Source organism: Chelmon rostratus, chromosome 14 (assembly GCF_017976325.1).
Source record: "Chelmon rostratus isolate fCheRos1 chromosome 14, fCheRos1.pri, whole genome shotgun sequence".
NCBI classification, from domain to species: Eukaryota; Metazoa; Chordata; class Actinopteri; order Chaetodontiformes; family Chaetodontidae; genus Chelmon; species Chelmon rostratus.
Window position 1 is genome coordinate 24,652,953 of NC_055671.1, and position 12,945 is coordinate 24,665,897.

At 42.4% G+C, this 12,945-nt stretch overlaps 1 protein-coding gene across 1 annotated transcript; it reads left to right on the forward strand.

Annotated features, from left to right (window-relative positions):
- The first annotated feature begins 241 nt into the window (after positions 1-241).
- Positions 242-12,566, forward strand: lrwd1 (leucine-rich repeats and WD repeat domain containing 1). The gene is made up of 16 exons (XM_041952468.1): positions 242-284; positions 1,884-1,970; positions 2,118-2,352; positions 3,276-3,395; positions 3,604-3,750; positions 3,849-3,941; positions 4,910-5,221; positions 5,957-6,071; positions 6,189-6,295; positions 6,679-6,889; positions 7,195-7,267; positions 7,671-7,814; positions 8,098-8,204; positions 8,953-9,114; positions 9,314-9,423; positions 11,093-12,566. The coding sequence occupies exons 2-16, from the start codon at positions 1,891-1,893 to the stop codon at positions 11,243-11,245; spliced, it is 2,169 nt and encodes a 722-aa protein (XP_041808402.1). The 5' UTR covers positions 242-284; positions 1,884-1,890; the 3' UTR covers positions 11,246-12,566.
- Positions 12,567-12,945: the final 379 nt, after the last annotated feature.

Sequence of the window (12,945 nt, forward strand, 5' to 3'; positions counted from 1 at the left end):
TTGAAATAACTTTTAAATACAGATATTCTGGAATGTATTTTATTCTGCATGAATCTCCAGATGATACAATAACGAAATCAGAAAATATATTTTTGCTGGCCAAACATTTCTAATGTACCCGCGGGAGTGGCGCTAGGCCGAGCGTTGCATTCTGCCTGGCAGGCAGAACTCAGGGTAACAAGTTGCCTGAAAAAGTTGGTTTAAACCACGCCCACCGGAAATACATGACTTCACCCGGGAAAGCTCGGTTTCTGCGTTAGTTCTACGAGTTCTCTGAAGAGTCGGTAAGTAACTTTCCAAGAATATTAACTAATTCACAATGTCTAATGTGTGCTCATGGAAAATAAGCGACTGGGATGTGCAGTAAAACCACGAATAAGAGGTTTATTGTATATAATGTAAACTTTGTAGCAAAGAAATGGCAGTCGGTGCTTCCAACGTGGTTAGCTAACCTGTTCTTGCTAAGAATTAACATCTGTTTATCATAATTTTCCTCAACAAACGTGTCGCGGTCTAACTAAAAACGCATATTTCAAAGATAATACAACATATCTGAAAAGAGTATGCTATTCCTGGTTAAAAAAAACAACAGCAACGAACAGTTGTGTCTGAAACTTGTTTATTGTTGTCTTTGACCATTCTCAGATAAACGAGCCTCTTCTCTGCTAACGTTTTGATCTACAGCAGAGGATACCGTGCAATGTGCCTCACATACCAGTACAAAGGAAAACACATGCTTTATTATAACCATTATTTCTGTTTAGAATAGGAGAATTGAAAAGAAGACCGACGTTTTGAAGCAAAGATGAACAAGAGCTGCATTTTACAGGGTTTACTGTTAAAACACAGGGGGACTTCTGCAGGTCAAAAAGTGGAGTAGCTCAGCTAACATGATCAAGTATAAATTATGATTTTCTCCACATAATTGTGATTAGGTGGATCACACACACACACACAAAGAGGATTACAGATTGTTGTTGGGCCGATCCTAAGAGTTTCCATCATCACAGTAACATACAAACTGCTGCCAACAAAAGCCAAAGTTTCTTAACACCACATGTGAAAGCAAATGATCAGAGAAGCCAAAGGCCACGAATGCAGACTTAAACTGAAACCACTGAAACAAAGAGACCAAGCAAAGCCTCAACAGTTTCAGGATCAGCAAGTCCTGAGTGAAAACAACTATTGTAGTACTATCCACTACTGTAATATGTGCACATTTAGAACACATTAAGTAGGTGTTGCTGAAGAGGTTCTTGAACTCATCTCAAAGGTCTGTGTATGTCAGACAAAGAGGCTGGCCACCACTGTCAGTTGTGTTTATACATTTCAACTTAACGGTTGCCAAGCTAAATTTTTAATAAATATTTGGAATAAATCTGTTTACATCCACGATTAGTCGAGCTAGCAGTCACCTTCTTTGCTGGTGTATTGGTGGATTTATTTACACACTACTGCCACCAACTGCCTGTTGGTGGAACTGTATGAAACCGCTGATGAGAATGAGTATCGCCTCATCCATGAGTTGTGTTCTTACATGTTTCTCAGGTGTGCACTGGTATAGCATCAGATACAACCATATAAAAGTGACCTGCTCATGAAAACATTACTCCAGAGGGCTGATATTTGTCAAATACTGCACATGGTAGTTTTTTATTTCTGCTACAATTTAAGAGCAACCTGCGGGAGACCCATTTTTGCTGACTTCAGTGATGAAGCAGTACTCGGGGTGTGGTCAGGACACGCTTTTACCACAGCATGCTGGACACACCTATCGATGATGCTGGGGTGTGATTAGAGTTGCAGCAGACCTGAATCTTAGATTAGATTAGATTAACTGTTTAATGCTGTTGCTTCTCTGCTATCTTATTTTTTTTCTACAGATAATCAATGGAGAAAATAACTGAGAAACTTTTACTGGAGAAATGCTCTCCAAAAACCAACAAACTGGAGCAAATCAAGACACTGAAGTAAGTATGGTTTTATTCCACTTACGATAATGTTTGTGTCTAATTATAAGTTAATTATTGCTGAGCTGGAAAGATGAGTTGTTGATGAGGTCACTGAATTAACTACACATTTCGCTTGAAACACTGACTTGAGTCTTTCTGCTTCAGTCTATCTAGACTGGGACTGAAGCTCCAGGATCTGCCAGTCAGGCTGCTCTCCCGGCTCCGGTCCTTGGAGCGGTGGGATCTGTCTGGGAACAGACTGCAGGAGTTGCCCAAAAACCTGGAGCTGCCTGCGCTTCGCTACCTGGACCTCAGCGACAACCAGATGGAGGATGTTACAACTCTGGAGTCTCTGAGCTGTCTGGAAGAGCTCAAGATGGAGGACAACCTTTATATCACTGTGAGGACGGGGCAAAGTTGTTTTTTTTTTTGGTGGTGGGGGGATCTTTTTTTGGTTTGGTCCTTTATATCTTCAAGGACTATTCCATTGTGCTAACTCATTTGTAAGTGGTTAGTAATGCTGCCTCACAGCAAGAAGTTCCTGTGTTTGGTTCCACCAGCCGGCCTTTATGTGTGCAGTTTGCATGTGCTCGCTGTGATTGTGTGGATTTCCTCCCACATTTCAAAGACATGCAGATTAAGTGAACTGGGCTCTATTGATTGCATGCAGGTGTGAATGGGAGTGTGAATGGTTGTCTGTGTGCTAGCTTCTAGCTCTGTGATAGACTGTCCAGGTTGCTCCAAACATGTTCCAACATTCAGCCCCTGATATCCTGCACAGGGAAAATGAGTATAGATAAGAGATAGAGGGATTGGAAATCTGTGAGTAGTAATAGAAAGCATGAACCATTTGCAAGAAATGGACAAAGCCGTGCAACAGTATCGGTGTGTTACTTTTAAAGCAGCTAATTTCAGGCTGAATTCATAGTTATTTTTTCCGGACCGGTTCTTATGTTATTTAACGTGTTAAATAAGTGATAAATAAAGAAACATCCCTGTATTCACACATATTTTTCTGCTAACCCAATATTTAAAGAGTACTCTGGCAGTTTAGTACCGCTCTTGCGTGAAATAGACTAAAAAGTTTTACAGTTTTAGTCCTTAGTTCCAAAAACAACTCCAATCCTCAGTTTTGCGTTTGAACCCAGAGACGCGGCCTCATTACACTTCTGCTCTATGAATTTTCACTGCATCAAAAACATGACGTCATGTGCAGATTGCTGCTGGGACAGAAATGTGAGGTGAAAAGAACTTTTCAGTATGTGTTTTCAGACACCTTGTTCAGTCTTGGACTTGATTATTAATGTTACTTTTCTTCCTCAGGTGAGTGATAATTACAAGTTGATGGTGTTGTTGCCCAACCTGAGGATTTACAACGGTAAAGACATCACTACTACTGCCAACCACCTGCGCTACGTCTACAGCGAGAACCTGAGGACCAGGGTATGAAACTGATGTATTTTGCTTTGTTTTATGATATGTATACATATATGTTGTTTTGGTAATCCAGTATCACCTTCTAGACTAAGTCATGTCGATGGGTAAGAATGACACGATGAGTCAGTACTGTTTTGAGAGTGAAATATTTTTGCAGCAAACGTTGCAGCACACCACCCGTTTACTGAACAAGCTGTTGCTGCTTTGGTTTTAGATAATCGCAGTTTGGGAGAAGAGCTTCTGTCTCCCGGATCCCATCACGGCAGAGAAAATGTCCACCTTGGAGACAGATTTTGTCAACACTGCCCGTCAGCAGGTTAAATTTGGACCCAGCTCGGTCAGTGACTTCACTAAATGGAGGGTAAGTTCAGGTTGTTGGAGACATGCTAGCCCCTTTTGTGTGTCGTCCTCTGTTCCGCCATTTTTCGTGACTGTCTCTTTGTCTTCTTTGGTTCTCAGGTGGAGATTATAGCCAAGGATTATTTGTGCTCTCTGACGGATCCAAAGGAAGAACCGGAGAGCACGGAGTCCGCTGACACCAAAGAGAACTGCGTAAGATTTTGAAGGATGGCGTGTTGGAACGTTCTGTCTGTTTGATCAGACTTGGCTGGATGGTGATTGTGATCAGCAACAGCTAGATCGTTAATGTTTACAGTACGGTAGTTGTTGCTTAAGTGGCCAAAGGAGAGTAATTCAGGATGTTGTGTAAATCATTGATCCCCAACCCGTGGGCCGCGGGTCATTTGGTACTGGGCCGCACAGAAAGAAAAAATAATTTCCATTATTTTGTTTTTTCACATAATTTGTTTGATTTATTTTTCGAGTCTTAATGACGTTTTATTTTGAAAAGTGGCCAGATTCTCTCTGTTACATCCGTCTCGCTTGACGACACCATAAGTCACGTGCTAAATTAAATCCCAAGCTAACGAAATGAACAACAAACAAAGACAAGATAACCCTTTATTCGTCTCACAGTGGAGAAATTTGCATTTTATAGCAGCAAGAGAAATAGAAAAATAGAACAGACATCACCACACACATTCCAAAATGGAAATATTAAAGAATATAAATAAAAATACAATAAAGTGTAGGAATTTTTAACTGTATACAATATAGAATAAAATATACATCCATCTAATGAATGCATTAGTGAGAAAAGCGATGCTACAGGAAGTGCCCTCGCAATTTTATTTTGAAATGTATCATGTGATTTCCCGTACTGACAGTGGAGGTGCCTGACAGTGCCAGTCTGCAGCCATGTCCTCTTGACATGATTAAAAAATGGATTTACGTTCATTAATATTGTTATTATTATTATTAAAGAGAAAATACCACAGTTTTTAATGCCGATCTTATTGTTTAATTTTGTTTTTATCTGCTACACCTTTAGACTGGGCCGTGAAAATATTGTCAGACATTAAACTGGGCCATGGTACAGAAAAGGTTGGGGACCACTGGTGTAAATGATTTGTCCTGGAGTCAGTTTTGAATCTCATACTGTGTGTTTTGCTTTCTTTCAGGAGGCCTCCAGGTCTACCAAGAGGAAACAAACTGCATCAGAAATGGACAGCATAAGCCTGACGCCTCGCAAAAAGCTGCGCGCAGATCTCCCAGCATCCCCGGCCGAAGACAGTCCCCGGAAACCCAGCCTCCGCCTCAAACCTCAGACGCCAACCCAGACCAACACCGTCAGGATGAGCCCCCGCAAGGCAGGCCCACCACCCTCCGCCCCCGCCAGAGGACAGGCGAGGGCAGAGACACCCAGGGGAGGCTCGAAAGTGCGACAAAGCAAAGAGGATGGAGCTGTGACAAAGAGCTGCACCAAGACACAGGTAATGAGAATACAGCTGTTGAACACACACCTTAGTGTCATTCCTGATGACATCACATGTTGTAGGATCACACAAATAAGACTTCTGTTGTTGGAGCTCTAAGAACTTAAAATAAAGCATTTCAAAAGTGCTGGAAGGGGTCTGCAGTGGGTCTGTATGGATTTAAAACTGATCCACAATCTGTGTCTAAAGGTACGTCAACAACTGTTGGCCAGATTGTCCTGAGACTTGCTGTGAATATTCATGATCCTCTGAGGATAAATCCTAGTTTATTATGAGTCCATGTGTCTTTTAGTCGTGCTGGGGATGTGACTTCAGGGATGGTCAGTCAGCCCTGCATCTTCTTTAATCGTTATAAATCCCCAAAGATTTTGATGACCCCCTGAGTTTTCCTTAGCGTCTCCACGAGGTTCACGTTTGTGGATTTGAGTGGATGGATTGCCTTAAAATTTTTCACACACATTTGTGTCTTCATCAGGTTGAATTGTAATAACTTTGATGAGCCCTTAAATTTTCATTCATCTAGCATCGTCATCAGATCGAAGTTTCACTTTGTTTGTTACTTCGTCTTGTGAGCAAACACCTGCAGCGCTAATGACATTCCTGTCAGCCTCAGCTGTGTTTGTGTTTACTGCTTATTAGCACAGTTTAGCCTGCTGATATGCTAAACTGAGATAGCAAACGTAGAAACATTACATCATCTTCCTCTATGTCCTTGTTTCCTTCCTCCGGCAGGCGATGCGTCTGAAGCCTCTCCACATCCTCCAGTGCCACAGTAAACAGGACAGCTCGGAGGACTTCTCCACCCAGCTGTGGGCCTGTGCTTTCCAGCCGCTGCCAGATTCCACTGGTACTGGTCAACACATGTAGAAAAACACCCCCCGAGGCCTTTTAAATGAAAGGTTTTAAGTTTGTGTGTTCATCAGAGAAGAATGGGGATAAACAGTCTCTTTCCCTGCACCAACAGGTGCTGGTGGAGGAAGCCGGTTGGTTGCCACCTGTGGGGGAGACTCTCTCTGTGTGATTGACTGTGAAACTGGGATGGTGATGAAGAAGTACAAAGTTCCCGGAGAGGTTTGCTCCATTTATTCTCATAGTCTCCATTAACAGTATATATTTTTAGAGTTAATTGTATTTTTCATCTTTTCCCATTCTTCCACTACTTTCCACTACAATCTGAACGCTGTTGCTATGGAAACACCTTATATTCACCAAAGAGGAAGAACAAAAAAATGATAAAATTCATAATTGCAAGGAAACTCTCCTTAATTTTCATCTTTGGATGTGTGTATTTCATGCTGACAGCAGCTAGCATGCATTTTGCAGACATTAGCGCCCTTCATGTATGGATTTTAAGATTCACATCGTCTGCATTGATTTTGTGGCTGTGTGATTGAAACGTGTGACGGTGCAGCCTAGATGAAGCTTGAGGTGTTACATATTGTTCCTCGACGCAGGAGTTCTTCTCCCTGGCCTGGTCCACAGTGTTGATGTCCAGAGGAGGAAAGGCCTCGGCTCAGCACTGCAGCATCCTGGCGGCCGGCGGGAAGAGAGGACTGGTCAAACTGATCCACCCCAGAAACAACGTGGCCTACGGAGAGTTCAGAGCGAGCCGCAAGTCGCTGTCTGTCCTCCGCTTCAACCACCAACAGGGAAACTTCCTCTTCAGTGAGTCCTGCTTACATCTCACACATCTGATTGTATGACAGAGGTCAACATCAGGCAGATTAAAGGGGGATTCGGCTAAATTTCATTCATTAATTTCATCGATTTGAAAGTAAAACTGTTAAAATAGTTATTGAGCGGGAGGAATTTCCATATTTCAATATTTCATCTGTTGAAGAGGGGACTCGCTGTTCCTCACAGGAAACTCATCATATATTTTTGGCGACCACTGTTGTATAGTTACCTTGTCCTGCCACGATGAGGATTTTAGAGAAATCTCTTACATCTGTTCGCCTTTTCTCTTGCAGCGGGATCATACGATAATAAGATCGTGATGTGGGACATCGGTGGAGTCGACAGCCAGTACAACTTCAAAGTTGTGTGAGTGTTTTTGCTTTAATACGTTGCTACAAATCAGTCTGTAAAACGACTTCCCCTTTCTAAAATAGAACATAACTCAGCCTATTTAGCGTTTAACTAACAAAGGACCAGTAGAAACTGTCTTTACTTTCAGTTTTAAGTGAGTTGTGAATCAATGTAAAGACATGATATGAAGCACACGTCGTGTGCAGTGCAGTGTGAATGCTTCATGCAGAGACGCCTTTTTAAGGCTTCGTTATCACACTTTTTCTGGAAAACAATCTACCCAACTTCATTTTCTATCCAGTTATTGATATTCAGTGTCCTCTTGGAGTGTGACTGAAGCTCAGCTGTGTATCAGCAGGACAGTGCAGAGCTTCAGGCTGTCGTGTTGAGAGTATTTCTGCCCTGTTTGTCCCCGCAGTCAGCTGCTGGCGTTGGAGCTCGGCGCCACCCCTCTGCACATCTGCCTCCCTCCCAGCGCCCCCAGTGCACACCTTCTGACCGCCTGTGAGGACGGCCTGCACTGCTACAACACGCAGCTCGGCACCAGCGCCGCCGCAAAGAGGTAAAACGCCCAGTGTGTGTGCATGTGTTTGCCTAAAAGCTGCTCGTCTGCACATGTGATCACTTGATAATCGGAAAGGAAGAAAATAAAATCAAGATCTGTGAACGAGCCAAGTTAAACTTTGTCAGTCAGATCAGTCTATAAAACTAAAATTTAGCCTCTGGGAGACTCTGCTGTCCAGCCCAAGTCCCAAACGTTTACTCTGTGCTCCGTACTGACACTTATAAAATCATGAATCATTCCTGTGGACCGTTCAGTAGCTCAAAGTGTGTTTTTCTCACAGTAGGTCGAAGGAAATGGAAATAACTTTCCCCATCTATAAGAAGGAAGACAAAGACCATGACTACCACACCATCGATGGCCTGAGTTTCCTTACAGATGACATTGTGGGTGAGTGAAGCTCTTACAGTATGTTTACCATGTTTATAAAAACAGGCCCCCTCTGTAGCTGTGGTCTGTTGCTCGGTTCACCACTTTGGTCCAGACCGAATCCTGAGGATGAATCCTTCAGAGACCCCCTGAACACTTGTCTGTGCTGCCATGTTTCTTCAAATCAATTAAATGTCTCAACACTTACTGAATGGGTTGCCATGGATATCCAGTGCTCAGAGGGTTAATGCTGATGTATGATGACACTGTGTAATGGTCACACATGACACTTTGTTGGCAATGCTCCATCCAAAGCACTGCTGAACAGTAGTTACTGTAGTCCAGTTTGTTTCGCCCTCAGCTGTGTTGTTTGTGAGAAGAGTCTTTCATGTGGTGAACGACTCAGTTTGTGTGTTTTACAGTTACACATTGTGTTTAATTTATGTAACAATTAATATGGAAATGTGTCAGTTCTGTTAATGTAATTAAAAAATGTCCTCACTAATTATTACTTTAGTCGGCCACTGGATGGCGCTATGAGTGTGTTTCATTTTAGTCCCTGTGACTCCTGCACCACATGTATGTCTGTATTTGTGTATCTTATGATGTATTTGATGACTACACAGCAGCTATAAAGCAACAGCTGAAGTCTCCCTGAGAGATGTTTTTGGTCCCAAATTGAAATTCTAAGATCTGCAGCTCTCCATTTTTTCTGTGCATGTCCTTTAATTTTCTCTTTTTGCACTTCTGGGTCATTATGGTCCTCCAGCCTCCAAGAACTACTTGCACGGTTCCATTTACTTGTGGAGCTGGAGCAGGACCAAAGCTCAGCGGCCCGACAAGAAGAGCAGAGCGGTGTGCGCTGTGGTTCTGGCTGAGCTGCAGTGGACCAACACTGAGATTCCCTACCTGGCTCTCAACACCTGTCCTGGTAGGTCCAAGTCGTCTCACTAAAAGCAGCAGAATGTCATTTCATCGTGCTGTGTTGTCTGTAAATTGAGCTCGGTTCTGCTGCTCTTCAGGCTCAGTTTATTTACTCTGTGTTAGTGGGTTCAGGCTGGACGCCGGGATTCTGCATTTTCCTGTGTTGAGAAACAGAAACAACCCTGTCTGTTCATTCCTGTGTTCAGGCCAAGCCTACATAGTGTGTGGCGATGACAGAGGCAGGCTATGGACGTACCACGTCACCGACCTGCAGAAGAACACGTTTCAGAGCGGGAAGCCCATACAGCCCACTGAGGTACCCACCTGTTCCACATGTTCCCTCCAGCTGTGCTGTCTGTAATACTGCACAGGAACGCTCAAGTTACTTTAAAGGCTTGCATGTTTTTTCTGTCGGTTATTGTAGCAGGACGCTCATCAGATTAATCACTGAGATGTGGGAACATGGTGACATGTTCGACAGATCGTAAACAAACCTCCAGCTCAGCCACAGTTATTCGGAAGAGAAAACAACAGCGAACACTAAAGTTACTATTCAAACTCTCCCGTTTAAACATCTGTCACAGTTTACGGATCGACTCTCTGGATCGACCACTGAACTCAACCTCAGCTGTACAATAAGAGATGATTACTTACGTTTTGGGCGCGCCCACTTGTAATTTATAATATCTCAACTTTTAAAGGCTGAACTGTTTACAGCCGTCTGTCTGCTTGTGTTTGTTGTTCAGTCAGACTTTGTTGTAGTGATGTCGCCTCATTCCAGATCTCCATGGTGATATCCTTCATGTCCAGAGCTGGGGTTTATTCTGAAGGACCAACTTTTAATGACTCTCAGCTTTGAAAGGCTTCTCTGTTTTTCTCTTATAAATTAGCAATTAGTGGCGATGTCACTGTCCAACTTCATGAACTAACATGACTGTTTCACAGCAAAGTTAAACAAAAAATTATTTTATAGAGATCCTTCACCCACTAACGATAGTGTTAAAAGCACAACACACGTTTGTATTTGATAGAAACATTTAAATACCTGTGACATTTCATTATTTTGTTAGCATGTTTCCTTTCCATTCACAACACATCGTCACTGTTTATGTGGCACCCACAGACAGCAGGACCAAACGCTGTTCAGGCAAACTAGGAAGTAGTAAAAATACCGTATACCGTATTTTCCACACTATAAGGGGCACCGCATTATAAGGCGCATAGACAGGAAGTACCATATTGTGGTGTCTGGGTTGTGTTATGCATCCACTAGACCAGGGGTCGGCAACCCGCGGCTCTTTCATCCCTCTGATGCGGCTCTTGAAATAATTAATGAGCATTTATTTAAAATGTATTTTATTTTAGTTTGTTCGTTTTGGAACAAACACCGCGCGCTCACAGATGACAGTTTATCCTGCGTAAAGATGCAGGTGACTGAGGTTCAGGAGCAGAAATCACATTAACCACGTTTGATTAATATTTTAATTGCCTATTATTTAGCATATATTCATATTTTTTCATTGTTCAGTGAAATAGTCATTTTATTATTCAGGTTGACAGCTGACTGCACGCGCCAGTAAAAGGATGACGGCGTGGAATACCGCTGTTACTTCGGCCACGCCCCCTGACTACAATAGCCATAATTAACTAATATTGATCCATATAAAAGATGCATCGGATTATAAGGCGCACTGTCGGTTTTTGAGAAAATTAAAGGCTTTTAGGTGCGCCTTATAGTCCGGAAAATACGGTACACTCAAATCCACCTGCTGTACAGCAGATCTGTGGTCAGATCACACCAGCGCTCAAGAAGCATCTGCCTCTAATGTCTCTAATCACCCGATCACTGTCCCTGCGGTGAATACAGGTCCTGCAAGACCACCTAACCCACAATGTGGCTACATTTAGATGCTATCCAACGAAACTCCTCACATCTTTAGCTTCGCTCACCACTCAGCTGCTAACGTGTTCTTTGTTTATGGCAGGTGTTGGAGTGGCCGACCCCGGAGAGGAAGGGCCTCGGTCGGGTGGAGGGACCCTCCATCAACAGTGTGGCGATGGACCCGGAGCTCCGCTACCTGGTGGCTCTTAGTGACAAAAACATGGTGATAGTGTGGAGGAGAGAAGATTCTTCGTGAGCATCACGGGCAGCGTGACGTGACTCGTGAATGGAAGTCGTACTGGTCTCTGTACTGGGAGAGAAAAACTGATTACCTTTTACCAAATGTTGGTATTTGTGAGGTAAGAGATCAGGTGAGGTCTTGAAAGATGACCTCATTTTACATGTGAGAGTAAACCTTCATACAGGTTGTGTCTCAGCCAGTGGAGACAGACTGCAGAGATCCTGCCGGCGTTAAGCTTGACTGAAGCAGCGCAACAAGAGTATTCTTCTCTTTTACATGATAATTTACGGCAGAAAATGGAATTTTGCAGAATTTTATACTGATATACTTGACGTTGCTTCTGTTGGGAATGTGAAGAGAGCTGACATGGTGCCAGTCTCACCAATGAAAGGTTAATTATTCAATGTGATGACATAATCAGACCATAACAGCTCTCTTTGAGTCGACACAGTTACAGTAATGCTGTAGTTTTCCTCAGGTAGTTCTTTTTATCTCGTTTTATTTTCTCTTTACTTATTTATAATGCCACCTGTATTGTAATAAATCAGACTTTTTTCAGTTTGACTACATTACAAAGCCTCCGGCAGAAGCAAAACATGTATCTTAATCTTAATTATATTTCATTCACACCTGATTATATCCAACGTTACATGTTTATTGGAGCATCTAAAAGAAAAGGTCATGTGATATATTTACCGAAGTTAATATGTGTAACTTATTCAATCCATAGTTTTCAGTCACATTCCATTGGACAGTCAATATAATTAGCTTTATTTTCTGTTGGTTTTCTTTTTGATTGTTGAAAATGTTATTTCATGTCATGAACTTAAGTGTTTTTACCTCATGTAGCTGTGAGTATTAGAACAGACTTCATATTGTAAAACAACCATCTGCTGGCGACTTCTGAGTCAAACACCTCTGGAGCTCTTTTAAATGATTTGTAGGCTGAAGCCAGTTACTATGACTTTAATTTTTCATTCCTAGAATACTTTTTGAAAGCCAACCCTGAGCGGCAGGCATGCAGGTACAGATGTTTGATGATATCGGCTTCAAAACAACTGGAGTGAAGCGTTAAAAAGGCTGATTTTCCCTTCAGACATTTAGTCGAGACCGGGCTGAGAAACTGAACGACCACGTCCGTGTCGCTATCTAGTTTTGCACTAGATGCTTCACAAGCCATTCATATCTCATAATGAATAGAAAATGATGATTATCAAAACTAAATGTAGGCTGTGGCTCACATATCAAGTCCAGCTCAAAATCTGATTCCTGCTCAGTGTTAAGTTTTAAATTAGGAGCTGATCATCAGCTTGAAAGTCAATGAAACACTTTTATAATAAAGATTTCAAAATAACGACTTCTCCTTTTCATTCATTAGAGTAGCGCGGGGGTTATGACTTTTTAAAGCTAAATGTGTCCTGACATATATGATCAAGAGATAAATGAACTCAAAAAATATGCTTTGGGTGTACAATTTAATGGGAACAGCAGCAGCTCACATACTATAGACCACCAAGTGCCTGAGAGCAAGAATGCCCTTAGGGCCCCATAACAGGTTGATCCGGCCATGTCAAAAATGTAAATACAATTAAGTTCCATTTGTTTTCTGTGTGGGGGAGTAAAAAGAGGGGCCAGGCCTGAAGGACAACATACATGCCTCGAAGGAATACCTGTGACCCTGCAAACAGGCTTCATCTTGAAATCTGTTGACCCGG